The 26,980-nt window shown below is 36.0% G+C and overlaps 1 protein-coding gene across 1 annotated transcript in view; it reads left to right on the top strand.

Moving 5' to 3' along the window:
* Positions 1-23,381, top strand: part of Sfxn1-3 (Sideroflexin-1-3) — a 28,075-nt gene extending 4,694 nt beyond the window's left edge. Inside the window, exons 2-9 of the mRNA XM_089646656.1 lie at positions 4,276-4,445; positions 12,457-12,611; positions 13,035-13,152; positions 14,085-14,160; positions 16,326-16,411; positions 16,792-16,919; positions 22,512-22,700; positions 23,314-23,381. Of these exons, the coding sequence (XP_089502782.1) occupies positions 4,288-4,445; positions 12,457-12,611; positions 13,035-13,152; positions 14,085-14,160; positions 16,326-16,411; positions 16,792-16,919; positions 22,512-22,700; positions 23,314-23,381 (978 nt within the window). The 5' untranslated portion in view covers positions 4,276-4,287. The remainder of the gene's footprint in view (positions 1-4,275; positions 4,446-12,456; positions 12,612-13,034; positions 13,153-14,084; positions 14,161-16,325; positions 16,412-16,791; positions 16,920-22,511; positions 22,701-23,313) is intronic.
* The last annotated feature ends 3,599 nt before the right edge of the window (positions 23,382-26,980 follow it).

Raw genomic sequence — 26,980 nt, 5'->3', positions numbered from 1 at the left:
GTTTGTGTATTTGAGAAGTGTGTTTACGACAGATGGAGATATTGCAAGAAGGGTAAAAGGCAGGAAACTCCATTATCGGAGGACTGAACGCGCTTGGCACTAACAAAAAAATTGTCCAAAGAAGCGAAGCCAGCAGTCCACAAAGGGGTTCTGTTTCCTACACTGATTTATGGCAGTGAGGTTCCATACAAAATATGTATTTTACATAATTAGATCCAAAATGCAAGTAAAATTAAATAACTGATAACGTTATATAATATGGTTTATGGTTTAAAAGTTAGATTTAGTGTACCACTGCAGATTTTAAATTTTTGGTAAATAATTTTATTATTTCTTTGTACCTACATAAATCATAATTTTTCTCTTAAAAATTAACCTCATTAGGACTAAGCCTGTATCAAGGTTAAATAAATTCCGAAGTAATAGACAACTTTTTAGCTTAACAATTCTAAGGACGATTGATTAAATAACGTATTATGAAACGTAAATATAAATTATATAACGCTGAAGTATTGTAACTAAAGCTTCTAATGGTTCCTACTTTACTAGCAGCAGCAAGGTTTGCCGTTTAAAAGCATCCTCACTGATGTAAGTTTTTAGATTCTCACGGCCAAAAGCATTTTTGTTGTTTGTTTTTGGGGTGTTATGCCGTGTTGCGCTAACTCCTTCTTTAGCCGACGTTTCGGACAGCGTTGCAGTGTCCATCATCAGGGCATCTTCGGATCTACCGGATCTGCCCTGATGATGGACACTGCAACGCTGTCCGAAACGTCGGCTAAAGAAGGAGTTAGCGCAACACGGCATAACACCCCAAAAACAAACAACAAAAATCCTCACTGATGTTAAATACGTTTAACTATATCTGAATTCATTCTGTTCAAAAGCAAGATTGTCCTCCAAACCAGCATGACCATTGGCAAGTTAGTCTTGCAGGCCGGGAGATAAAACATTCTGTGCTGTCAGTGACGGAGATCACTAACGGGAAGATAAATTAATGCTCTCCAAGATAGCTGAATTTTTAAACCATCCACGAATCAGTCTGAAGAAATGTGAAGCAGTGTGTACTTCGTATAGGATAGAGATTCATATAGTCAGTAGGATAGAGACACGGGCAGTAGCTCGTAAAGAAATCCCTCAGGTAGAGAAATCTCAGAAATTTCTTTTAAATCTTCTCCAAAATGAGGGAATACTTTACCTGGTGCGGGCTTCGAACCACCGATCCACTCTCAAGTCTCCTCCTAACCACTGCAGTGTGCAGTACTATGATAACCAGGGTGTCTCTAAAATTCCTCGCAGTGCGTAGGACGGATCTTAACATTCTCAATTAAGTACTACACGTCATGTCAATATGAGCATAAAATGTGAATCAAACACGATATCAAGAACTTTCATAATGGAGATGTGTTTTAAACTTTGGACGTTCATCGTACCGGTAAAACCATTTCTACGAGCTGAAGGGTTCAGTAGGGTTAGAGAATGCTTTTAATAATCTAGGACATCAGTCGAACGTTGAATGCTTAAGAGTGTTAAATAATCAGACCCAGCGAAGAATAGTAAAGTTTGCTAAAGTAAGTCAACAGTTTGCAGTGTATGTTTGCACTGAATGTTCGTAAGCATTGTTAAAAAACCGAACTGCCTTTAAATCAGGTTGCGTAGTGACGCTAAAAATGAGTGAAGTGGGTAAATTATAACACATTTGTAAAAGTATCTAACCAAATAGTGTAACAAATAATTCAGTTTTGGAAACAATCCCGAACTTTTGTTCACCTGATTTGGGATTTGTGGTTAAGTTTATAATGAAGCCAGCAATTTGGCCGCCATTGTAAAAAGGACTAGTAATTCGCAGACTAAATAGTGATGTTACTATTAATATAGTTGATGATATTATTATTGATAAATTACAGAAAAAGAGCCGGTCACGCCTCCTCCTTTGTTTGTTTTGCCTTTCCCTGAAGGGCTAGTCGATCAATTTGGATGTCTATGGGTATAATTATGTATAACACTCCCTTTTGAAAGAAAGAACGAATTATTGAACTCAATCTGATTCCGTTTACTCTGGCCAACAATTCTATCAATTTTTTTTTAACATTAATCCGGATGTATTGCAGCACCTACTCCAGTTTAGACACTTAAAAGTATTTACAAGAGTTTTAGCAGACTCTTTTGTAAGAGATCTTCTTTATGACTTGTTCAATGCTAGCTATAATTTTATAAGAGTTGGCGAATAATTCGCTTTAAATTATCATACCACAAGGTTGCATTCATTGATATTACAGAGTCCATTTGATGAGTCCCCCAATGGCAAGTGATCAAATGTAATTGAGACCTCTAATCTAATTTTTGGCACTACCGTAATTGATTACCAGGCAACATAGGACATTCAAAGAATTCTTTTTATTATTTGAAAATTATGGAACATAAAATTTGGCGTCTTGTCAAGTTTTTGAGAGTGTGAACATTTCAAAGCTCCATACCGCATGATGGAAATGAAATTACCAGCAGAAAATATTTGTAATTACCTAGAAATTTCAGAGAAAAAAAATACAAATTTCATGATGCCAGAACTCACCTTTTGAAAATTTATCCAACTTTCAAACAAGTGGCAATGACTAATTTTCAATAGATTTATATAAGGGGTACCTATAATTTAATTTTTTTTTAATGTTGGTTTATACTCGAATATGTACACATAATTGAAATGTTTAAAATAGGCGAATGGCATATCATGATAAAATGCTTGCTTTTATTACGTATTCTTGGTTTTATCACATCATATTGAATGAACCTTGAACCTATATTTTAAATAGGTTTATTTCTCTGTAGAGCGAATTTGAAATTTTTTGTCAAAATACTAAAGTGGGAAACTATCCGAACAATCAAATCTATCTATCTATATAAATAAAAATGTAAGTTTATTTATTTTTCGGAATAACTTTATTGAGTAAAACCTGAAATTGTAATATTTAATTATTGAAGACAATATTAGACTTGCAGAAAAGTCAATAGTAGTCGCACATTAAAAAAAAAAGAAAAAAAGATAGGTTTATCTAAAAAGACGCTGTCTAGATTGCATTTAGTTCGGGTTGAATCTTGCGATCATACATAAAGATAGTTGCCAATAAAAATGTGCGGTGATAAAATGAAGACAATGTTGGTAGTTCTTATTCGAAGTATGATACAGTTAAAAGTGACCGAGGGGGATAGGATCCCATTAGCTCAGTGGTAGAGCGGTGTCCCGTAAAGACAAGGGTCCTGGGTTCGAGTCCTAGATGTGACCGTATCCTTTTCTGATTTTTCTGCTTCAGATTTTCGTTTAGAAATCGCTAATATTGTCTTCAATAATTAAAAATGCAAGTGTTCGTTTGTTCAAAATCTTAAATCTCCAAAAGTTGTTCACCGATATCACTGAAAGTTTCAAAGTTTGTTCTTATTAGTGCCAGGAAGTGTTTAGAGATTGGTTTGAATAGAAGAAGAGGTCGGGGAAGCTCGAGGAATACTTAACTCAATATCTCTGCCCCTGGCGGCTTGTACTCACAAAAAAGGGTATTACGCTAAAAATATTGCCAATCTATCCCTACGTCAGGTCAGATAAACCTTACGCGGTAAAAATATACTGGCAATTGGCAATTTTGGAGCTTATACTGACCTGCTGGAATGATCGGTATGCAAACTAAAAACGAAATTAGTGCAATCCCACTGAAGAGTCTGTTTGCGAGCGCTGTTCACGTTTCGGAGAGATTTCAATACAGATAATTCATGTTCCCGGGTGACGTGTCTCGATGAGCGATATGGAATTCGCTCGCATCACGTGATACAAAGTCCGAAAATTCGAGCAGGTTGAATTTAACTTAATATTCTTATTAGTCTTATTTGCTTTGATTTTCCTATTTTGATACTATTACCGGTTGATAATTATTATTTTAAGATTGACTGAAATTTTGGGAGTGTGTTGCTCCAACGCTTCTTAGAGATAGCCACCACAGATACAGAGTCGATTTAAAGTCGATGTAATGTAGTTTTTTAACAGGAATATTGTGTTATACAGTAGTGAATGGAGAAAGAAGTCAGAGATGTCCGAGAAAGTCCTGTGGGGTCTGCTGGTGTTAAATATTTAATGCCACGAGAATTTAAATTATTATTATTTAGTTATGCTATTATCGATGTATTATGTTACACTTACGTACATAAATTGTCAATTTCCTATGTAAAAGCCCGGAGTGCGTTAATGAATAATAAATAATATATAATTAAGTATTTAGATTGTTTGTTTTATAGAAGTAACTTAAGATGGCAGCGAGGTTCAGCGTTAACATCGACAAGCCGCAGTTCGACCAGGCGACCTACTGGGGGCGCGCCAAACACTTCCTGACCATCACCAATCCCCTCAACCTGCTGGCCAGTCCTGGGGAACTGGAGAAGGCCAAAGCCGTGGTGCAGAAATACAGGTAATGCTTGTTTGGAAAAGTAATATGTAATATGATAATAGATTGAATGATGACTTACAGAGAACTACATTTGAAAATGGGTCAGTGAGAATCGTACACACTTGTGCTAGATTTATATTCAGAGCACCCAGGCATTGCAGATTCAATCCTCTTCTCCATCATTGCATAAGCAACGTTTTCTGCTTATAATGTTGTAAGTAAGAGGAATTAAAACATAAATGACCTGACAATAGAATAGAAAAATTGCAACCTCTGTTCTCATAGTTAGGATTTTCAATGGGAGTTGTTTCGATAGCTCTTAAAAAAACTTTAAGCGTCTGTGTCGGGTGCAAATTGATCGATATGGGAAAAATAACGGGAATGGGAATTTGAGGATGCCACCAGAATTAAAGGAAAGTCCTACCTTGTACTGGTATCTCCTTACAGCTTCCGTGATGGCACCAATCTCACACAGTATTAATCTATTTCCGTCACTAGGTATCGACCACGAAAGAAATGTCCATTGAAATGTGACCCGAGACGCGTATCCGTAGGTGGTAGAAATTGTACTAGCGAGCGCCGGGGACCAAATCCCTATATCCCGATGGCAAGGTGGGAACAATAGGATGTAGGTAATAAATAATTATAATTTCTTTGCGTTATGCCCGAACATATACCGCCCGCCAAAATTAACAATTTTTCAATACCCATCGAAACTGGTCGAACCCGAAAAAAAAAAAAAAAAAAACAAATAAGCTACATGAAAACAGTAGGTATATGAAAAGAAACTTAATCCTAACAGTTAGTCTATTACTTACAAACTAGATGCACGCGAAACTAAAAATACACGTGCAAAATACAAAAAAAAAAGTATATACGAACGTTACTATTTAGTCTATGGGTAAAAGGCAAAGCTTTGTCACAGGCCGTAGATATACCCCGTCGTTGGTTTGAACTGAGGCTACTCTAACGACCCCGTCCGAACCTGGTTTCACCTCCTTTATCCTGCCGAGCGGCCATTTTAAAGGAGGACTCCTGGTATCCCTAATGACTACCAGGTCATTTACCTGGAGGTTACGTGTAGCCTTGTACCATTTAACGCGATTTTGTAACTCTTGTAAGTACTCGGTATTCCAGCGCTGCCAAAAATGTTGCGTGATTTTCTGCAAGTGTTCCCAGCGATTGAGTCGGTTGGTCTTAACCTCGGAATAATTATATTCGGGAATTGAAATTAGCGGTTCACCTATTAAGAAATGACCTGGAGTGAGAGCTTGAATGTCTTCAGGGTCTGATGATAAGGAACACAGCGGTCGCGAGTTTAGTATGGCCTCAATCTTGGTTAAAATAGTAGTAAACTCCTCGTACGTTAACGAACTATCTCCTAATACCCTCTTTAAATGATTCTTTACCACTCTTATGTTACCTTCCCATAGTCCCCCGAAGTGGGGACTGGAAGGAGGATTAAAATTCCATACTATTCCCCTTTCCGAACATGTGCGCATTATAAGTTCATCATCACGACATTTATTTAAGAATTTTTGTGCTCCAATCAAATGGCGTTTAGCCCCAACGAAATTTGTACCACAATCAGAATAAATGGCTTGACAGATACCCCGTCTTGAAACGAATCTATTAAGTGTAGCGATAAAGGCCTCAGACGAAAGATCCGAGAGTACCTCGAGATGTATCGCCTTCGTTGACATGCAAACAAAAATCGCAAAGTAAGCCTTGTATGTTTTAGCACCTCTGCGTTTTCCTTCCTTTATGCTATATGGGCCCGCTAAATCCACCCCTACACAACTGAATACGCGACTCGGTGTGACACGAGCTTCTGGCAGACTGGCCATGAGAGGAGTTGTTGGTAAGGCTCGCAATCGTGCGCATCTCACACATTTTGAGACTAAATTCTTTATTTTATTGCGGGCAAATATAATCCAGTAATTTTGCTGAATCAGGAACTGCAAGGTTCGTGATCCGGCATGCAAATATATATTATGGTAATATAATATAAGAAGCTCAGCTATTTTACTATTCTTCGCAAGGATTATTGGAAACTTAGTATTGTAATTTAAACGAGAATTGCAGAGCCGCCCGCCAACGCGAAGTAAATTCTCGTTGTCAATGAAAACATTTAATTTTTGAAAAGCCACTGTGGTCACCCCATCTCCTTTGAGCTTTCGGAATTCAGCAGGAAAATGAAACTGTTGATCGCATTTTAACAAGACCATAGTCGCGTGGTTTATTTCTGAGCAGGTTAGAATTCCACGCTTACAACCGCTCTTGCTCTGTTGCCTAGCATTGTTTATGAATCTGAGGGACCAAGCAACCACATTCACGAGACGTGTCCAAGATGAAAACCGGAAAAATCCTAGGCCCTTAAAATAGTCATGCGGCTCATAAACCGTTGAGACGTGAGACTTTACCTCTGGCAATTGTTCAACCCTTAATGTTTCCGGTAAAGCTAACGGCCACTTCTGTAACGACTGAACTAGCCACGGAGGGCCTTGAAACCATAATTCATTATCTATTATTTGAGGCGGATATAAACCGCGAGAAGCTAAATCTGCTGGATTCTCCTTTGAAACAACGTGATACCACCTTGCGTCCTCGACTTGATCGAGTATTTTAATTACGCGGTTCGCGACAAATGTTTTTAAGGTATGAGGAGGTGCCTTAATCCATGATAAAACAATTGTAGAATCCGAAAATAATATTATATCTGTAATTGGTATAAGAGTTTCAATCGACGATTTCGTCATTTTTATCAGTTTCGAAAGCAGATAAGCTCCCAGGAGCTCAAGGCGCGGTATTGACAATGTCTTCAGTGGCGCAACTTTAGATTTACTAGTAAGTAATGTCACTTTAGGGTGTGCTTCCTTCGTAACCAAATATACACAAGCAGCATAACCCAACTCACTAGCATCTGAAAATCCTACTAAAATACAGTTTGACTGTTTAATTGTATTGCAATGTCTAGGTATTTGTAAAAAACGTAACGATGGTAATCCATTTAAGAAATTTTGCCACAAAATGATAATATTTTCAGGGAGCGAGTCATCCCAACCTATCTTGATTTTCCATATTTCTTGCAAAAGGCATTTTACTTTGAAAACCACAGGGGTTATTAATCCAATAGGATCGAATATGCGAGCAACACAGCTTAGTATTGCACGCTTTGAAAATACCGTTAACTTTTCTTCCACGGAGTATGAAAAGGTATCCTTTTCTGGATCCCAAATTAAGCCTAAAATTTTTAACGAACCAGATGTTTCATCATTAAATACAACCTGACCACTTGAGTGGATCCGATGTTCACTCGGGATGTCCTTTAATACCGGCAGCGAATTACTCATCCATTTTCTTAATTGAAAGCCTCCTTTCGCAAGTAGTTCTTTCAGCTCCCTCTGAAGCTGAAAGGCGCTGTCTGGCTCCCAATCACCAGTAACAATATCGTCTACGTATGTATCCGACAACAGTGCCTTGGAAGCTTTTGGGAATTGTGCACCCTCATCCTGCACTAGCTGATGTAAAGTTCTGATTGCCAAATAGGGCGAAGAAGTCACACCAAACGTGACTGTGCTAAGTGTGTATTGCCCTACCGGCTGCAAAGGAGAAAAACGCCAAAGAATCCTTTGATAGCTAGTGTCTTCTTCTCTTATTCGAATTTGCAAAAACATTTTTTGAATATCCGTAGTAAATACTACCGGGTATATGCGAAACTTTAATAAAATTTGTCCTATCTCATTTTGTAATTTGGGACCTGAATATAAACAATCGTTTAAAGAAATTTGTCGGTCTGATTTACAGGAAGCGTCAAAAACCACTCGAATTTTAATATCATTACTAATTTTTTGCACGACCGGATGATGGGGAATGTAATTGGTATTCCGTATCTCAGTCGATTGGGTAACTCTTGACATGAAGCCTTGCTCTATAAAATCCTTCATATATTTACGATAATGTTCCGCTAAGGTTGGATTTAACGACAAACGTTTTTCCAAATTATATAATCTCTTAAGAGCGATATCATATGTACTTCCTAAATTTACTTCCGATTTATTTTTAAAAGGTAGCGCTACTACATATCTGCCACAAATATCCCGTTTAACCGTTGCCTTAAATATCTTTTCGCATTCACTATCATCTTTATTATGAATAATTTCGTTAGAAATCTCTTCGACTTCCCAGAAACGTCTTACAGCGTAATTTAAGTCGTTGTTTTCGACTGCAGTTAAAGCTGACGTCACAAAAGCCTGTGTTTCATCTTTCATTTGTGCTACACATGAACCCATGACTACGTATCCGAATATTGTATTCACGGCCAGCAAATTACATTTACGGCTTGAAATACATCCTGGTCTCCATATTTTTGATATCAAGTCAGTTCCCACTAAGAAGTCGATATCGCCTGGAAATTGAAAATCTGGATCCGCCAGCTTCAACTGTTTGAATTCTTCAAACGGTTCATGCATATTAACGGGCGGAAGCTTGGACGTAATATTTGAAATAACTATCGCTTGTCCTGACACAAAAGAATGATTCTGAATGGGATATATTTTACAAGTGACTAAACCTTGCACATTGTTGACTATTGCATTATTGACCCCAGTGACAGTACCTAACCATTTCTTCGATTTTAATCCCAAAGCATTATATAATTTTTCAGACATGAACGAAATTTCACTGCCCGAGTCAATTAATATCCTGGCGCGTTTTCTGCGTCCTGAAATGTCAAGGAATTCTGCCAGCGCGGTAGGTAAAATAGAGCGTTTTGTCACTGTGTACGCAGCATTACAGTTTGCTGAGTTTTCGTTTTCAGAATCGCGGTTCGGTGAAGGTGACCTTTCGTCACTATGTAAAAGGGTATTGTGTGACTTGTTACAACTTCTACATCGAAATTTAGATCGGCAATTTTTAATTAGATGTGGATTTAAACAATTGAAACATAATCTTTCTCTTTTGACGAAGTCCCTCCTACTGTCTACTTGTAATCCAAGAAATATTTTACATTTTGTAATGTGGTGATCGGCTTTGCAATGATTGCAAATAATTTTCTTCGTGTAATCATTTTTAACAAATAGAACCCGTTTAGACTTACGATTTTCTTTTAAATCTGAAAGCATATTTACGCGGTTTTGCGTTGCCAAGAAATCAATTAATTTTTCGACATTCGGAATTTCATCCTTATCAATCCTAGATTCAAAGGACCGCCGCGTATTCAAATCTATTTTTTGTAAAACAAAATGGCAAATAAATTCCTCGAATAATTTGTGTCGTTTTAGTTCGTATAGACCGGAAAGATTTTCACGTAAACCATTTAATATCTCCACATTGCTAGTGAAATCGCAATTTAAAATAGAGTTTGCATAGTGTATAAATAATGCTCTCGACTCCGAAAATTGATTTAATAATGTTTCCCAGGCTAATTCATAGTTTTCTCGTATTATTGGAATTGTTTTAACCAGGGATAATGCTGTGCCCTTCAAAGAACTTAGTAGGTAGTGAAATTTTTCAATATTAGTGAGAACTGTATTTTCGTGAACGAGACTCCTAAATAAATTAAAAAACGGAGGCCAATCTCTAATGTGGCCACTGAACGATGGTATTTTTATTTCTGGTGCCAGAAAACTTCGACCCGGGCGCTGCAATTCCTCGCCTGATGAGTCATTATGACCATTCTTATTCGCCTCGAGAGTGTCACGCGCCGACGTGACCTCGAAGTACAATTCATCAAAAACACGGGAAACTTCCAAAATATCATTTTTTGACTCAAATTCGGGAAGTGAAACCAGGTCCGCCAGTTCGCATTGTATGCTTTGAAATTCCTCATATGTCGACTCGATTTTATCCATTCTAGCCTTGAATTGACATAACTTTGAACTTATACTTAAATCTTTAATAAGATCATATGCGGCTTGTATACGCCCAAATAATCTTTGCCTTTTTAACTTTAAAGAAGCAATCTTAGATTCATTCTTGTCCATTTTGAAATATGTACTGAAATTACTACCCACCTATGAAATACAACCGCGGCGCGCGGTAAGAAATAATAACTACTTGAAATAATCTTTTAATCGTACGATTATTGAACCATTTAAACTATTTGAATACAATTTCTACGCATTTAGTATATCATAATAATCTTATCCGGCTGAAGACCAATGTTTCGATAGCTCTTAAAAAAACTTTAAGCGTCTGTGTCGGGTGCAAATTGATCGATATGGGAAAAATAACGGGAATGGGAATTTGAGGATGCCACCAGAATTAAAGGAAAGTCCTACCTTGTACTGGTATCTCCTTACAGCTTCCGTGATGGCACCAATCTCACACAGTATTAATCTATTTCCGTCACTAGGTATCGACCACGAAAGAAATGTCCATTGAAATGTGACCCGAGACGCGTATCCGTAGGTGGTAGAAATTGTACTAGCGAGCGCCGGGGACCAAATCCCTATATCCCGATGGCAAGGTGGGAACAATAGGATGTAGGTAATAAATAATTATAATTTCTTTGCGTTATGCCCGAACAGGAGTTCAATCAGAGTTTAAAGAAAAGTCCAGATGAATATTCTATTAACTAAAAGTGACATCTAGCAGATTTCTAAAAAGTTTGGAAGTCACATACACAATGGTAGATGATACTGGAATGAGCGTCATTCCAGATGACCAATGTTCATAAAAACGATTTGTCAATGAGTGCATTTTGGATTCCGCTCCTATGGACTGTAAATATAAGTGTGTAAAGAGATATTCACACAGGTGAATTTTTGTCTTGTTTGTTGTTGTTGTTTCTAGTGTTTGGAAGTTTACTGCATGAACACTCCTTAGAGAAAACTACTTCAGTGATTCCCCTTGGCGGGAAGACCTTTCAGCCATTTTTAGGCCCTTTTTGTAGCGATATAATTTGTAGTCATTGTCCCATTTATTTTGGTTGCCACATCACTCACTGCCCTACCCGTGCTAGTGGTAACATTAAAAGTGTTGGTGAAACAGTGCGGCGAACACAATCTTTGCATGCAGTAGTTGGCACGAACATAACCACGTCAAATATCAGGCGAACGATTGCAACACTGAGGAAATACAGGAGAGCTCTGGAAAAAGCCTAAACCTCTCACTCCAGAAAATAGGTGGAAACTTGAGTGGCAATCGGCCATCGGCAATCGGATAAGGTCCTCCCACAGCCCCTGTGCCCACATGATGCATAGGTGGAGCCTTAAAGAGTCAGCGATGTGTGAATGGGAGTGCAGGGTATAGACCACCGAACATGTGGTCAACGAATGCCCGCTCCATTCGTTTCCTGGCAGGATTAATGAAGTCTACAGGGCGATACCTGAGGCCCTAGATTGGCTCACAGACCTAGATGTTCCCCTCTGACCCCCCCACCATACGAAAAAAGAAGAAGAATAGAAAACTACTTCCATAAGCTCTTCCCGCTCTGCCACGTAGGCTGTTAAAGTTGATTGTCGACTTACTATGTGCCACGCTGATGGCATATAAACACCATTGTAAAATCATTCAATTTTTTTGTTAAAAATGCATATTATGCATGAAGTTGGTGATAATATTAATCAAGTTACTTAGCTGAATTGGAATTGCATTGTTCAAAGGTTTAGGTTAAGTCTAGTTCTAGCTTATATTTTAAGAATATGTTAATGAGGGCGTGGGAAATAGAGTATAAATATCTGCACCTCAGAGGTCAGTGGTCCTATGTCCATATTACCATATACATATATAACTGTTTTACCTCTAAATGAATTTATTGTGACATTGGGCTCATTTTTGCTAAGTCATTTCGATGATTAAGCTACTTAATGAAGAGTGCTGCTTACTTTAAGCTAGATAATGAAATTCCAAACGAAACAACGTATTTAACTCATTTTCAATATTTTGGACATAGGACCAAACTTCTCATGAATATGTTATTTTATTTCTACCTTAATTTGACCTTCCCGTCTTTAATACTGAAATCATGCCCCTGATTCAAAAATAATTATATCGATCTGTGGCAGTAATGTTTGCATTGTGTTTCCAGGAAAGATGGAGAGATCCCGTCGAATTTGGGCGTTGATGGTTTGTGGCGCTCGAAGAACCTGTATGACTCGGCGTTCCACCCCGATACTGGGGAGATGATGCTTCTCCCTGGTCGTATGAGCGCCCAGGTGCCCTGCAACACGGCCATCACTGCCTGTAAATATACCTGTCTGTATTTATAATTTGTCTCCAGAAACGTGCCGTCCATAAGCACTGCCTACCCTACCTTCTTGCATAAAAATACTAAATGTATTAAATTTTAGCATGTGTGAATGATAGAAGATGTCGGAGACGCCCGAGTAAGACATGGCACGATCAAGTGAACCAAATCATTGAGTCAGGCCATGTCAAGAGTCAGAATAACAGAAGTATGAGATGATGTATGAATGTGATTGAGACAAAGATTGAGTGCCAGGACCGAGTTGTTTGGCGGTCCGTCCTCTCTGCTTACCCCTGTAGGGAAACAGGTTAGTTAGTTAGTTAAATTAGTAGAGTTTCAGAAGTTTGTTATATATTATATATTATGCTTGTAAATTCTATAATTTCATTGTTTTAAATTAGTTTTCCGTAATGTTACAGGCATGCTGATGTTCTACCGTTCCACTCCAGCGGTGGTTTTCTGGCAGTGGACCAATCAGTCCTTCAATGCTCTGGTTAACTATACCAACCGTTCCGGTGATTCTCCCATCTCACAAAAGTAAGACCTTTATTCCCTACCTAACTATTTTCTTAAGCACAACCCTTTTCAAAACTTTTTAATTTTGATTTTTGCCATTTCTGTTTTAAATATATATGTATTTTTTTTATATAAGGTGCATTACTATTTGATAACGTATGCCACACTGGGTGCTTTACGCTTTACGTTCTTTTTGAGGTATTATTATGAAATATATATTTCAATTTTCGATTTCAATATTTTTGACAGTTTCTGTGTTTAATTCTGAAATCTTATCTGGACATAGGAATTATAATGTCATCTATCAATACATATTACATTTTTCAGATGGAGATGTTGTGTTTTAATTTGGTATATGTAGTTACGTTTTTAAAATGATATAATGTGTAATTTTTAAATAAATAATAAATTGTAATGGGCAAAGCTGGGCCACCATCTCGAACCAAAACATAAAAAAACAAATTTTCAGACAGATAAAATGCCATATGGTTGATTTAAAACAGCAGTTCGCTACGCTCAGTTCAATTAGATTAGATTAGGTTAGGTACTTTTTTCTTGTTCACTTTTCTGTTTTCTTATGGAACCACGGCGAGAGCTTCCTTGTGCTCACAAAATATATGTTTTACCTTCACAAGTAAGATTTATTAATCTATCTATCTATCTTCTATCTATATAAATAAAAATGTAAATGTTTGTTTGAAAAAATCTTAAATCTCCAAAACTTCTTCACCGATTGTTTTGAAATTTTAACACAATGTTGCATTTGAATTTGCGTGAGTTTTTAGATACTATACTATATAGATGTCACCTGTGACAGGTAAAAACATGCTTTTTTGAAAAACAGCGCCATCTGTTGGATGTAAAAGCAAAAGTGCTATGTTTCTCTATTTGCACTGAGCCACAGCGTGTGGCGGGGTCCAGCTAGTATTATAATATTTCCTTTTTAATTACAGGCAGCTGCTCACCTCCTACGTTTGTGCCACAGGAGGAGCTCTGGCTACAGCTCTTAGTCTGAACTCTCTAACTAAGGTATCTATGATGTAATCATTAATCATCAGCACTAGGAACATCGCAGGGTGGGATGTGGTCTCATCCACTGACTGCTGTCCCTCGCTATTCTCCTCCAGTCCAAAGGCACAGGGGTGGCATTTTGTTTTCTGATTGATCAAATAAATTAATGAATTAATGAAACGGAATCTTGGAAGTAATTAAAAATGTCAGTTGAAGTAATTAACACTTTTTCTTAAAAAAACTTCTATAGTAGAGCCTCGATAATCCATACTGTACTGGACGGGAGTCCGCACAAGACTGTAGATTTAGGCGCCGGTTTCAAACCGTGTCTTCAACCGATGAGAATGCTCCTTTACGGCCGATGATGATGATAGTAGAAATATTTTTGATGAATCTGCCTCCCGCACCCAGTGCTTGGTGAATGTTGGGTACTGGGTGTGCTTTCGTCTCTGCTCGCTTCTGGCGTTGGCGGTTTTCCAGAGGAGGGCCGGCTGGTCTTGAGGAGGTAACACCAGAAGGTTTGGAGCAGAAGACTTGGCGAGGTGAGGCAGATGGTGGGCAGGAGTCACTTGTAGATAATAAAACGCTTGGTTTCGGTGGTAAAGATGAACTAATTTTATTTTATTATGTGGCTGCTTATATGCAATAAGCATGACTCGCACCCGACATTGGGCTGTGAGTAGAAAAGTGGTGGGGGATTCTATCCGCGCCAGTAATGTGTTTATATGCCCCGGCAAAATGTCGCATATTCATTTTGCCGGTAGCATGGTCGAAGGTAGTCGCTTGAATTTGCGAGTTAGAAAAGATTTTGAAGGCTTACATGAATAACAATTACATAGTTTAAATGCATAGTAGTTATAAGAATGTGTATCTTGACAACTAGATTTTTTGTTTGTCAAGATACGACAAAAAATAAGAAAAGTTTGTAAATAAAAGTGTAAAAATGATCTTGAAAGCGATCAAATTTGTAAAATACTGTTAAGATAGTATTTTTCCCAGGTCCCCCGTAACATAGCGCTCAGAAAGAGATAAGATTCACTATGCTACGAGGTTCCTGGATTTTTGTACACGCAAACAAGGTAAAAAATATTGTTCAAAAATGGTTATACATATATGTGAAAAACAGCTTTTTTAGTATCTCCTCAGCGGTAATACATAGCAAATAGTGTTTATTTAACTACCGCCGAGGGGATGTACAAGTAAAATACAGACATTTGCAACATTTAAAAATTGATTTTTCCTAGTAAATTTTACATAGAAAAAATGGAACATCGATCCGCTCGGCAATGGTAGACGCGCGATGCGGTATCGATGCCGTTCGGGGTCAAAGTTTTCAGGCCGCCTGGGCCGAAAATTGGAACAAAATGACCAGTGGCGGGGAGTGGTGATTTTGCCAGTGGCGTGGGGTAGGCACATTTTATAAATGTAAAACATTTTGTTATGAAATAAAATAATGTGGCCAACTACGTCCGTTACACATATCCAGACTGATCCGAACTGCCGAATGACCCCCGTCTCCTCATACCGAGGCTGCTAATGCTATGTTTTTATGTAGTTACATAGGAGCTCTTGCACCGTGACTACGCTCTTCTGTGCTGCACACAGTGTTTTAGGTTATATACATGGTTTCTACGCCAAAATGAAAACATAAAACTTTTACCATTGTGCAAATGTGTGCCATAATGGAGAGTTTGAAAGATGAAATGTCTGGAACGTGATTTTCTCTTAAATATGGTGTTGAAAATTTTGATTAAATATAATTTTCCTCAGCAAACAGCTGTTTCTTTTAATTTTTCTATCCAACAAAAGCTTTGCGAGTATGAACAGGTGTTGCGTTTCATTAGTTCGGATTATTAAGGCTCTACTGCATGTATATATTATTTTGGGGGCCCGGGCTCACTATGGCCCCCCCCTGGGTTCATCATTTTCTATTTTTTCCACATTACCAGCTCATCGCAGTCTTTGGGATCTGCAGAACCTTAAAATGATCTCATGACCTGTAAGGTTTTCAAGTTCTTAATCAAGGATACAATCTTTAATATTTCTTGAAATATTATGTAAAGAAAAAAAAGCAGCTACCAGTATTTGAGGCTAGAGAATTGCAGTGGATTGGCATAAATCATTCTCATTTACCGTAGTAATGACTGCTTCGTAGTGACAAGTATGTTGTTTTGTATTTCCAGAGCATGCCCAAGGTGGTTGGTCGCCTCGTGCCTTTTGCTGCCGTGGCTGCTTCCAACTGTATCAACATTCCCATGATGAGAATGAAGTAAGTAACCGCCAAACTACATCTTAACTGCAGATGATCTGTGTGAATGAAGCGTCCAAGCTCGATCGGTGAGCTTTCTGGCAATTTGCAGAATTTTCCATCTGCAATTACGTGGAAAAAAAACTACTCATGTAATATTATATGTACTTACATAAAATTTTGATAAATACATAAAAACGGTATTTTCTGGTGACAGTGTAATTTACAAAACCATTGCTTTACATAACAACACTGAGTAATTATGAAATCACTGTCAGCCAACTAGGTTTTTAGGGAGTTCGGCATCCCATAAGTAAAACACCTTTTTTTCTTTTCTTCATTATTAGTTTCCGACGCGGGTCTACTTTATTCCATATGAACATATTTGTATTAATTTCCAGGGAGATTGCAGAAGGAGTGCCAGTGGAGACTGAGGAAGGAGCCAGGATAGGCAAGTCTGCCGCCGCAGCTAAGGAGGGAATAGCTCTCGTCACCATGTCTCGTGTGGCCATGGCATTGCCGGGAATGGGTAACCTAAATATAATATTTTATATACTGTGTAAACTGCTTAAATATCATTTTTATGGATCTCCCACTCTGAGCTCTGTTGTAATCTCTATTTATTCTACATTCAACAATTTTGAGAAATACGGAGAGGGTACAATTTTATGCTTTTACCTAACTAAACTAACTAACCATCACATTGTTTCTTCACACTGGTAGGCAGATAGGACGGACCGCCAAATAACTCTGTCTTGATACACACTCCTTGCTTCATTCACATTCATACATTGTCTCTTATACCAGTGCTCCGCAACCTTTTCTCACCTACGACACACCAAATTTCTTCCTAGAATTCCGCGGCACACCAAAAGCTAAAATATATAGATATTAAATTGATACACTAATTTTACAATAATTTCTTGTTTTTTATTTGAAAAGTTTTCGTTGAAAAACTTGCTCACATAAATATATGTCGTTGAAAATGGAAGTAGTGTTAAGAATGCTTTGACCGAAATGTGAGGATATTCTTTTTTAACGTAAATCCAGAAAACATCCAATTGATCTTCGGAGAAGTGAAGTTTTAATGTCATGACATTATTTAAATCTGTAAATTCCACTCGAATTTGCAGAGGCAGTGCTTCCGTAGAATTTATTGCATTGGTTGCAAAAGGATTTCGAATCCAATCGTATTGTTCCGTATTAATGGAATAAAAATACTGACCAAATTTCTGCTGAAACATACTTAAATGTTGTTGGGCCAGATCCACAGTTAATTGTTTGTTTTCAATTGTACTATGGTTGATCCTTTGGTACATTTCTAAACATCCTTTTTTCAACTCTTTCTGCCAAAGTTCGTTACTAAGTTCATTCAAATTCTCGAATATATCAGCCACGTATGCGAGTTTGGCTATCCATTAATTATCATCGAGGTGCTGATATAGTTTTGGCATATTTTGATTTAAAAGAAACCTCGTGACGAAGCTCAAACAATCTAGCAAAAAACTTAACCTCGGGATAGCCAACGAATTTCAGTATAAAACAATAAGGATTCATATTCGGCTCCCATTTCTACACAGAGTATTCCAAAGATTCGCGAGTTTAGGGCTCTTGATTAAATTATGTTTACGATTTTAATGCATTCATTCATCGTGTTCAAAAGTTCCCCCGGTAAATTTTTGACCATCAATGCTTCTCGATGTATGCATCAGTGTGTAAATTGTAACGTTGGATTTTTTTGTTTTACACGAGAGACAAAACCCTTTTTACTACCCGTCATTGCCGCAGCGCCATCTGTGCAAACAGCAATGCAATTGCTCCATTTAATATTATATATTTTGAAGAAATCATCGGTTACTTGAAAAAATTCTTCACCGGTAGTTCGCTCTGGAACCTCCTTACAAAATAAATAATGTTCTTTAATAAAGTCCTCGTCAACGAAAAGTACAATAGCTATCAACTGTGCTTTATTTTTAATATCGGTTGTTTCGTTGATCTGAAGCGCGAATTCTTCAGCCAATAACAGTTTTAATAATCAGTGTTTCTAATATATTGTGAATACGTCTTTCAACAGTATCTGCAGACAATGAAAAATAGACAATATTATGAAAAATATTTTGTCATTGTGTATTAAATACATAATGAAATATTGTAAGATGTCAAATACGTTGAATTTGACCGCGGCACACCTGTGTCCGGCTCACGGCACACCAGTGTGCCACGGCACACCGGTTGCAGAGCACTGTCTTATACATACCCTTATGTTATTTTGACTTTGCATGGTCCAGCTTCTATTTACTAGTACCTACTTGGTTCACTTGAACGTTTCATATCTTCCTCAGGCGTTGCCGACTTTTTCTACTATTCTCATTCATGCCATATATATTCTCCTTTTCTTCATTCATTCATTCTACATGCCCTAACGATCTAAGCGTCCCTTTCTTAATCTTACTCATTACCTTGCATTCCTTGCGAATCTTCACATTTCTCACACGATTGATAATACATGGTTTTAGCACACCTATGCCTCAGGGATCTCATTTCTACAGCATTCAGTCTACTTTCATTTTTCCTCAGCCCGTTCCATGCCTCACTGCCATACTTCGGGGTAGGGTACCAGAACTCCATTATAGACTGCTAGCTTCACTTGGACAATGTTTTGCACCTACCGCATTCGGTCCTCCAATAATGCAGTTACCTGCACTTACCCTTCTTTCGATATCTCTATCCGCTTTTCCGTCTCTCAAAAACATACTTCCCAAGTACAAAAACTACATCCATCTGCTCCAAGTATTCCTCATTCACAACTATATTGCACACTGTTTTCGTACTCTCTCTTTAAAAAACCATGACTTTAGACTTAAATTCATTTTTATTTTTCGGAATAACTTTATTGAGTAAAACCTCAAATTGTAATATTTAAATATTGAAGACAATATTAGTGATTTCTAAACGAAAATCTGAAGCAGAAAAATAGTTGCATAAAGATAGTTGTTGCCAATAAAAATGTGCGGTGAAAAAATGAAGACAATGTTAGTACATAGTTCTTATTCGAAGTATGATACAGTTAAAAGTGACCGAGGGGAATAGGGTCCCATTAGCTCAGTCGGTAGAGCACTGTCCCGGAAAGACAAGGGTCCTGGGTTCGAGTCCCAGATGTGACCGTTTCCTTTTCTGATTTTTTTGTTTCAGATTTTCGTTTAGAAATCACTTACATTCATCATTAACTCATTCTTCATACACACTTCACCTTTACCTAATTTTTAAAATCACAATAACATAAAGTACTGCACATTGTATTGCATTTTAGTGAAGTTAGATCAATCTTTCATTACCTTTTATCACTTTGTTAGTAGCCATATTTGATTTTGAATATTTTAAGATTTTTGGTTTCATTTAATAGCAAAAACATTGGCTGCCGTTGTTATTTTAGGATTCAAATTTTGATAATTTTTATATTGGTATTTAAATATGACTTGGTCGTCTGAGTCTGAGCAAATGGGTCAATAAATCATTTGATTATTAAAGTATTTGGATTCAAAGTCATTTTGGCATGCTAAATACATACAGCCGATTTGTTTGTCTTGATTCTATGCAAACAAACTACATTTTATTTACTTGTTCAGTCTGTGTTAAATTTATAATACAAATATCATTCAATTACTGATATCGGAGCAAACAGCTTTGTTATTCCTTGAATAGAAGCGTCTTGGACACGCTCAAAAGTATACATTTATGATCATTTTATTTAACCTACTGATGTAATACATATTTTTAAAATTATTAATTCCACGCAGCCGCTATTATTACTGGTTAATTTTATAAAGCGTAGATTAATGATTAGATCACGAAATCAAGTAATTATCACGCATATTAGAAACACTAGATGTCAGGGTCGAAAACGTATCCAACAAGTAACTACGATTCCAACATTTTTACAAAAAAACTTCTCATGCTATGGTAAAAAAGTCTACAGCAAAATACCATTCTGATAAAAAAATTATAACAACATTATAGTATTTAAAACTCAAATAAAAAGCTGGATACAAAGCATAAGGGGATCAGAAATAGATAATATACTGACACCAAATACATATTGAAACATAGCCAATCATTCATGAATTTAAAAAACACTATGTATATCCATTTCTTCTTATTGCTTATCTTATCATCTTTGTCAATGCTTTGCCAAAAAGTGTGTTTAATTTTATTTTACGAAGGTCAGCCACAATTGTTTAAGTACGGGTTGTTTCAGAGAATTTGAACAATTCTTCAAATTTCAAAGTTGATTTTCAAGTTCTGTAATAGTTCTTTTCAAGTTCTGTTAGTATTTCAGTTCTGTCAAGTAACTGGCCTATAAACATATAATAACAGAACTTGAATAGGACATTCACTAATTTCTAAAGAACTTAATTTGCCACATCTTCTATCTACGTGTTTTCCAATAAGAGGTGTTATTTTGATATTCAAAGAAAAATGCAATTTTTTAATATAAATAATTGAATGTTTATTTCATTATAAAGAGGAAGGTATGTCGTTAATAGTGATAAATAACATCAGTCAAATGACCACCACGACCACGCCTACAGGACCATATCCTTTTCATGAAATTTTCCATAACCAAATCGCAAAGTGGCTGTCTTATGTCCTCGATAGCCTCACAAATTCCATCTTTGAGGTCTTGAATCGACGCTGGGCTATTGGCGTAGACCTTCTCTTTCACGTGGCCCCAAAGGAAGAAGTCGCAAGGTGTTAAATCACAAGATCTCGGTGGCCAATTGTGATCACCTCTTCGAGAGATAATACGGTCTGGAAACTTTTCCCGTAAAAGATCAATGGTTTCGTTGCTTGTGTGGCACATAGCGCCGTCTTGTTGAAAGTAAACGTTGTCCAGATCAATACCATCCAATTCCGGCCATAAAAAATCATTTTATGGCCGGAATTAAATACACATAACACCTCTTATTGGAAAAACCTATATATAAATAAAAATGTAAATGTTTGTTTGTTCAAAATCTTAAATCTCCGAAAGTTCTTCCCCGATTGCTTTGAAATTTTGACAAAACTTTGCATTCGAACACGCATGTGTTTTTATATACCTATACATACTATATTGATGTCACTGGTGACTGGTAAAAACATGCTTTTTTAAAACACCACACCATCTGTGGGTCGTAAAACCAACACGTACTATTGTTTCTCTATCTGCGCAGACTGACTTAGCCACAGCAACGCCTGGCGGGGTAGAAAGCAGTTTTTTTAGGCCTGATACATTATCTTTTTCTGGGCATATGAAAAGTCTTAATCGATCAAATTTTCAACTACGTAGTGCTTTGTCTTAAAAAAGGTAATGATTGAACCTGGGTTTTGAAGAGGTCCATGTTTTGTAGAAGGGAGAAAACATTAAAAAAATGGCAAATCAATCCGCTGTCGAAGTGTTAAGCACAAGAACAGGACATAAAATTGACCGTACTAACGTGACAAGTGGCAAATTTCAACCGAGTAGGGCACACTTATGCATTTTGAATTCAATAAAAAACCATTCAAAATCAAATAAGTACCTACAGTCAAAAATATTTTTGATTTATGGTGAATTTGAAAACTACGGTGTTTCTTGGGTGTGTTTTAGTGCCGAAGAGTTCTATGATGATAGTTTTTCAGAGCATCTTCCATGAAAATACTGGTAGGACAAACACAGCATTCCTAAATGATATGTTGCACATTTTGCCTCCAATGTGAACACGATTAAATGTTTACGATGTCTCATTGTAACCCAACATTCACTTGCCTGTGTAGTCTAAAAATAAATGTGCTCAGGAATATTTCTGTACAATTAGAACAGCCAATAGAATAATCTGATTACCGCCATTTTCTTATTTGAAAGATTGTTTTAACTGAAATAACCCAGAAAACTATTATATAGGTAGATTGCATTTTAGATTAGGGCAATTATTACAGTAGAAGACGAAGCTGAAAAAATTTACTAACCATTTTACTGACCCTGTCCGCCGGTCAGTTCAAGTCGTTGAATATGCAAAAAAATCTCTCAGGCTTTGATAAACAAATACCTGTAAAAATATCCTATTCGTAATCTAATTAACTCGTCTTATTTTACTTGCAGTCATAACTCCTGTGGTAATATCCCTAATGGAACGCAAGGGTGTGTTTGTGAGAAGGCCCTGGCTAGCCGGGCCCCTGCAGGTGATGCTGGTGGCGTCCTGCCTGACGCTGGCCACCCCTCTATGCTGCGCCATCTTCTCCCAGAGGGCCGCCATTCCTGCCAGCCGATTGGAGACGGAACTACAGGCTAGTATTTCTTGTATTTATCAATGCCATATCCGACATAGTTGCTACATCTTTCAACCAAAGGCAAATTCAACAAGCAAAAACAAACATTATATGTGGAGAGACCAATTTAATTTTAAATGGCATTTAAATTACCCATTGAAAATGAACTTGAGACACACATATAAATGAAATTGACAAAATACTAAAACAGCATACTGGTTGTATATGTATTATGAATTACCCACGGTTGTGAGAAATATTGGTATATAACATTATATTCTGTATTCCCAAAATACAGAGAAATATTGGATATGTGAAAAAATGCCAGATACTTGTCAAATAGTCTTAATAGAGAACTTGTCAAATTCCAGTGCACGCTTTATGCAAAAAAATTATAAATAAAACTTGGTTTCAACTAAATTACAACAAAACATAATGATTTATGTCATGGGAGATTGTAAAAGATGCATTAAAGTTCAATTTTTTATTCAAAGTTAAGTAAAAAATAAGTATTTATTAAAATAACCCAAACTAACAACCTGAAAATCTATATTTTCATGTTTACTTAAACCGCCGACTTAAATGGTTGTCTCGATTAGATATTTAAGTTGAAATCAAGTGTTGTTCTTTTAAAGAGTCTTTGCATGCAGCGGAATTTGACAAGTTTACCGAATGCGAGATGACAGGACAGCAGAAATCATGACCAAATTACTTAAATGACCAAACCGAGGATTGACTGTGATGAAGATGAATCGTGAAGGATGTGAGAGGCCTGAAGACTGGCTACAAATGTTTAGGAACCAAATGGACCCAGTGGAGAATATTTATGTTGCTCAAATCCCACTCTCGGATGTAGTACTGCAATGTATAAAATACATTTTCAAACAACCATTTGTTGTGAATCTTTCTCTTCTGTTTAGAATGCTCAAATTACTCTTATTACATCTTTCCCACCACACATAATCAATCTTTTAATTCTATCCTCCAACTAAACATAAACCTTCTCTTCCCTGCTTTTCCACCATAAATATACCACTCTCTTTTCCACCAACCACCAATAATCCATCTGTCAAAACTAGCTTCTTTTCTTTTGTTTGCCAGACTTAAAAAATGGAACCTGTAAAAAAATATCACAAGAAAGTACCTACCTCAAAAACATATTACATATGTACATACTAAGTAAGTACCTACCTAAATAATTTTCTTATTCTCTTTTCAGGAGGAAATCAAGAACAAATTTCCTACTAATTCGCCCGCACTACTCTACTATAACAAAGGATTGTAAAACATTTGCCCTGGTTGAAAATATTCAGAATTAGAAATAATTTCTGATAAAAATATTCCATACAATCGATGTCAATGAATAGATAAAAATCACTATTTGATTTCTGTTGAAAACATATAAAGTTAATTGTTTTTAGTTTTAACATAATTTTAAAATATGCAATTATTTAATAACTGGAATTGATTTCCCTTGCACAGTTTTGAAGCAAGCAAACTTTCAAACAGTCACTACTTACGCCTCATTTAGAAATAAGTTAAAATTTTACAAATTTTTGATAATTTTTTTTAATGCATATTTGATTTCCTTCTAACAATGAATGAGTCAATTTATAAAAATAATGTTGTTTTTATTCATTGGAATGGATGTTTACCCCAAATAGACTTGTAAGGATGACAATAAATAATTTTGAATGTCATTATTTTTATATAGATTTGGTATTGTGTCGTGGAATGCATTTATGTTTGACGTGCGAAATGGAATCAACATTTCTAATCTAATTTGTGTAAAATTCCTAAATTATTATTATTGTAGTTATGATATTATTGATTTGCCATATCACTGTAACTTTGTTTGATTGACAATATTGTTATTTATTTTTTAAGATAATATATGTATTTACTTGTCTAGTACATAATATATTAATATATACATGTTTAGTGAGTAATATATTGTTAACATTTTGTAGTGAGTTTCATATACACTTTTTTCAAAATTTTATTTGCATTAACATCAATAATAAAGTACTTTCTTTAATAACTTGATAAATTAATAACTATTGACAGAATCGTGAATAAAATGGCAAATTTAGTTCAAATGAATGAATGCGTTTACTTCATATTTTCTCAAAATGGAGTTGTCACTAAATATTTCAAAAGTTATACATTTGTTGAAAAAATTTTAATAAAAAGGCTATCAAATAATAAAGTTAAATTTCAAGCTCTGTGAAAGTTCTGTTATTTCGCCATGGGCCGGTTGCTTCAAAGTACTTGAATATTAACTTTGAAATTTGACGAATTGTTCAAATTTTGTGAAACAACACCTCCTAAAGTTGGAGCTGTCAAATTAACATAGGAATTGCTCGTTGGATGAAACCAAATGACATTCAATTCAATTCGGTGGAGTTAAGCAAACCTGAACTGTCATTCGTTATTAAATGTTATATTGCTGTCCACTTATGGTTCCATTTGAACTACTTTTAATTGTTTTAAAATGCTTTCCCTTTGCAACTCCGCTTAAAAAATAAAATGTCTACTCATTTGGAAAGACTTGTATTATGTTATACATCGATGGCCTAGCGCACACATGTGTTAAATGCAGTTTTAAGTAAAAACAATTTTGTAAAATACTTACCAAGATTACTCACCATGTAAATAGATGTTTCATGGGAAATTTACAGTACTTATTTCATCTAGAATGGATCCTATAATAACCTAGAGTATTCTTATAAATAAAATTTTCGAATAGCATTTAACACATGTGTGCGCTAGGCCATCGATCATAATATTTATTCCAATATCATTTTATTGTTTGCATTATAATATGTAGTTAGGTGCTCCTTTGCTTCCAAAAAATAATAAAAATAGGCAGACTTATTTATATCCAAATAAAATAAGTATAATTATCTTTCTATAAAATACATATACATATTATATAAAACTTATTGAATCTCGATAAGATGCTTTTATTTACAATCTAACTGCTACTTTTAATCTAGAATATTTTTTTTATTTCGTCATAATTTTTAATGGTTCGACCATGTAATAAATTGTTTTTACATGCAAAATATTCCAAAAAAAGATAATAATATTGATTTTATTATAAGCTTATTTATTTTTTGCTCACCATTTTAATGTGAACCTCCTGTTTTATGTAAGATGTAATGTTTTTATCCAATACATTTCTGCAACTTCTTTCAACGTCTGTACATTTTATATTACTATGAAGTTAACTCATACTATAACCTACCTCAAACAGGAACTTAATATTTGTAATTGTTCTATATTATCATAGTAATATGTTATCATCTCTGTGAATCCACCATGCATAACTTTTCCGGAAATCTCATTTTACATTTGACCGTGCCAATAATCCTACATCAGTATAAATAAAATCAGATTATTCCTATGTGTAGGATCAGCATAAATTTCATGTTTTTTCTTGTCCTCAGCCCCCTCCTATCAGAGGTTGGCTATCATTAGGGCTTCAGATGAGATGGTTTTCATTTTTCGTTAAACAAAGTTTCTAATACATATGCAGCAAATACACAAAATCGCAGTCTACCTATGAGAAATTAATGAACCTACATTACCTCATTAGGCTAATTTAGAGTCAATTTGTTCACTTTTCGGAACAGCTCATATGGTCTCATAAAAATCGTTGACTCGTCATAGTGAGAAATAAGATATAAAAAGTGCCAGAAAGAGAAAACACTACACTCTATACTCAAATGTAGAAGTTAACTACAGAAGAATTTAAATGTCCACCTCTATGAAACTGAAGGTTCCAACCACAATTTTAGAAATTTTTATGAAATTTTGTTAATTTTTTATAAATTATTTTTATATGAATCGATAAGAAGTGAGGTGACAGTAATGTTTCTGATATACGAGGGTATCTGAAAAGTTTCCGACCTAACAATGAAACAAGAATTTTTTTCTAATGTTTTTTATTTATGTTTCTACATAGTCTCCTTGTAACTCTACACACTTCTCCCAGCGATGTTCCCATCTCTCTAACCCGTCCAAATAGTACTCGGCGTTTTTCTCTGCAAAATAATTGTTCACAAAGGTCAGCAGTTCCAACCGTAATTCGTGGATTTTTTCTCTGGCAACTGCTGAGGTGTGAGACGGCGCGTTGTCTTGGTGAAACAGGATTTTATTTTTCTGCAAATGTGGCCGTTTTTCCGCAATTTCTGCCTCCAGCTTGTCAAGTAATGATGCGCAGTATGTTCCTGTAATAGTTTTTCCTTTTTGAAGATAATCAATTAAGATAACTCCATGACTATCCCAAAAAACAGT

Source organism: Hesperophylax consimilis, chromosome 25 (assembly GCF_061612785.1).
Source record: "Hesperophylax consimilis isolate HC1 chromosome 25, BYU_Hcon_1.0, whole genome shotgun sequence".
Classification (NCBI taxonomy): Eukaryota; Metazoa; Arthropoda; class Insecta; order Trichoptera; family Limnephilidae; genus Hesperophylax; species Hesperophylax consimilis.
The sequence above is the reverse complement of the archived record's forward strand: the minus strand, read 5'-3'. Positions and strand labels throughout refer to the sequence as shown.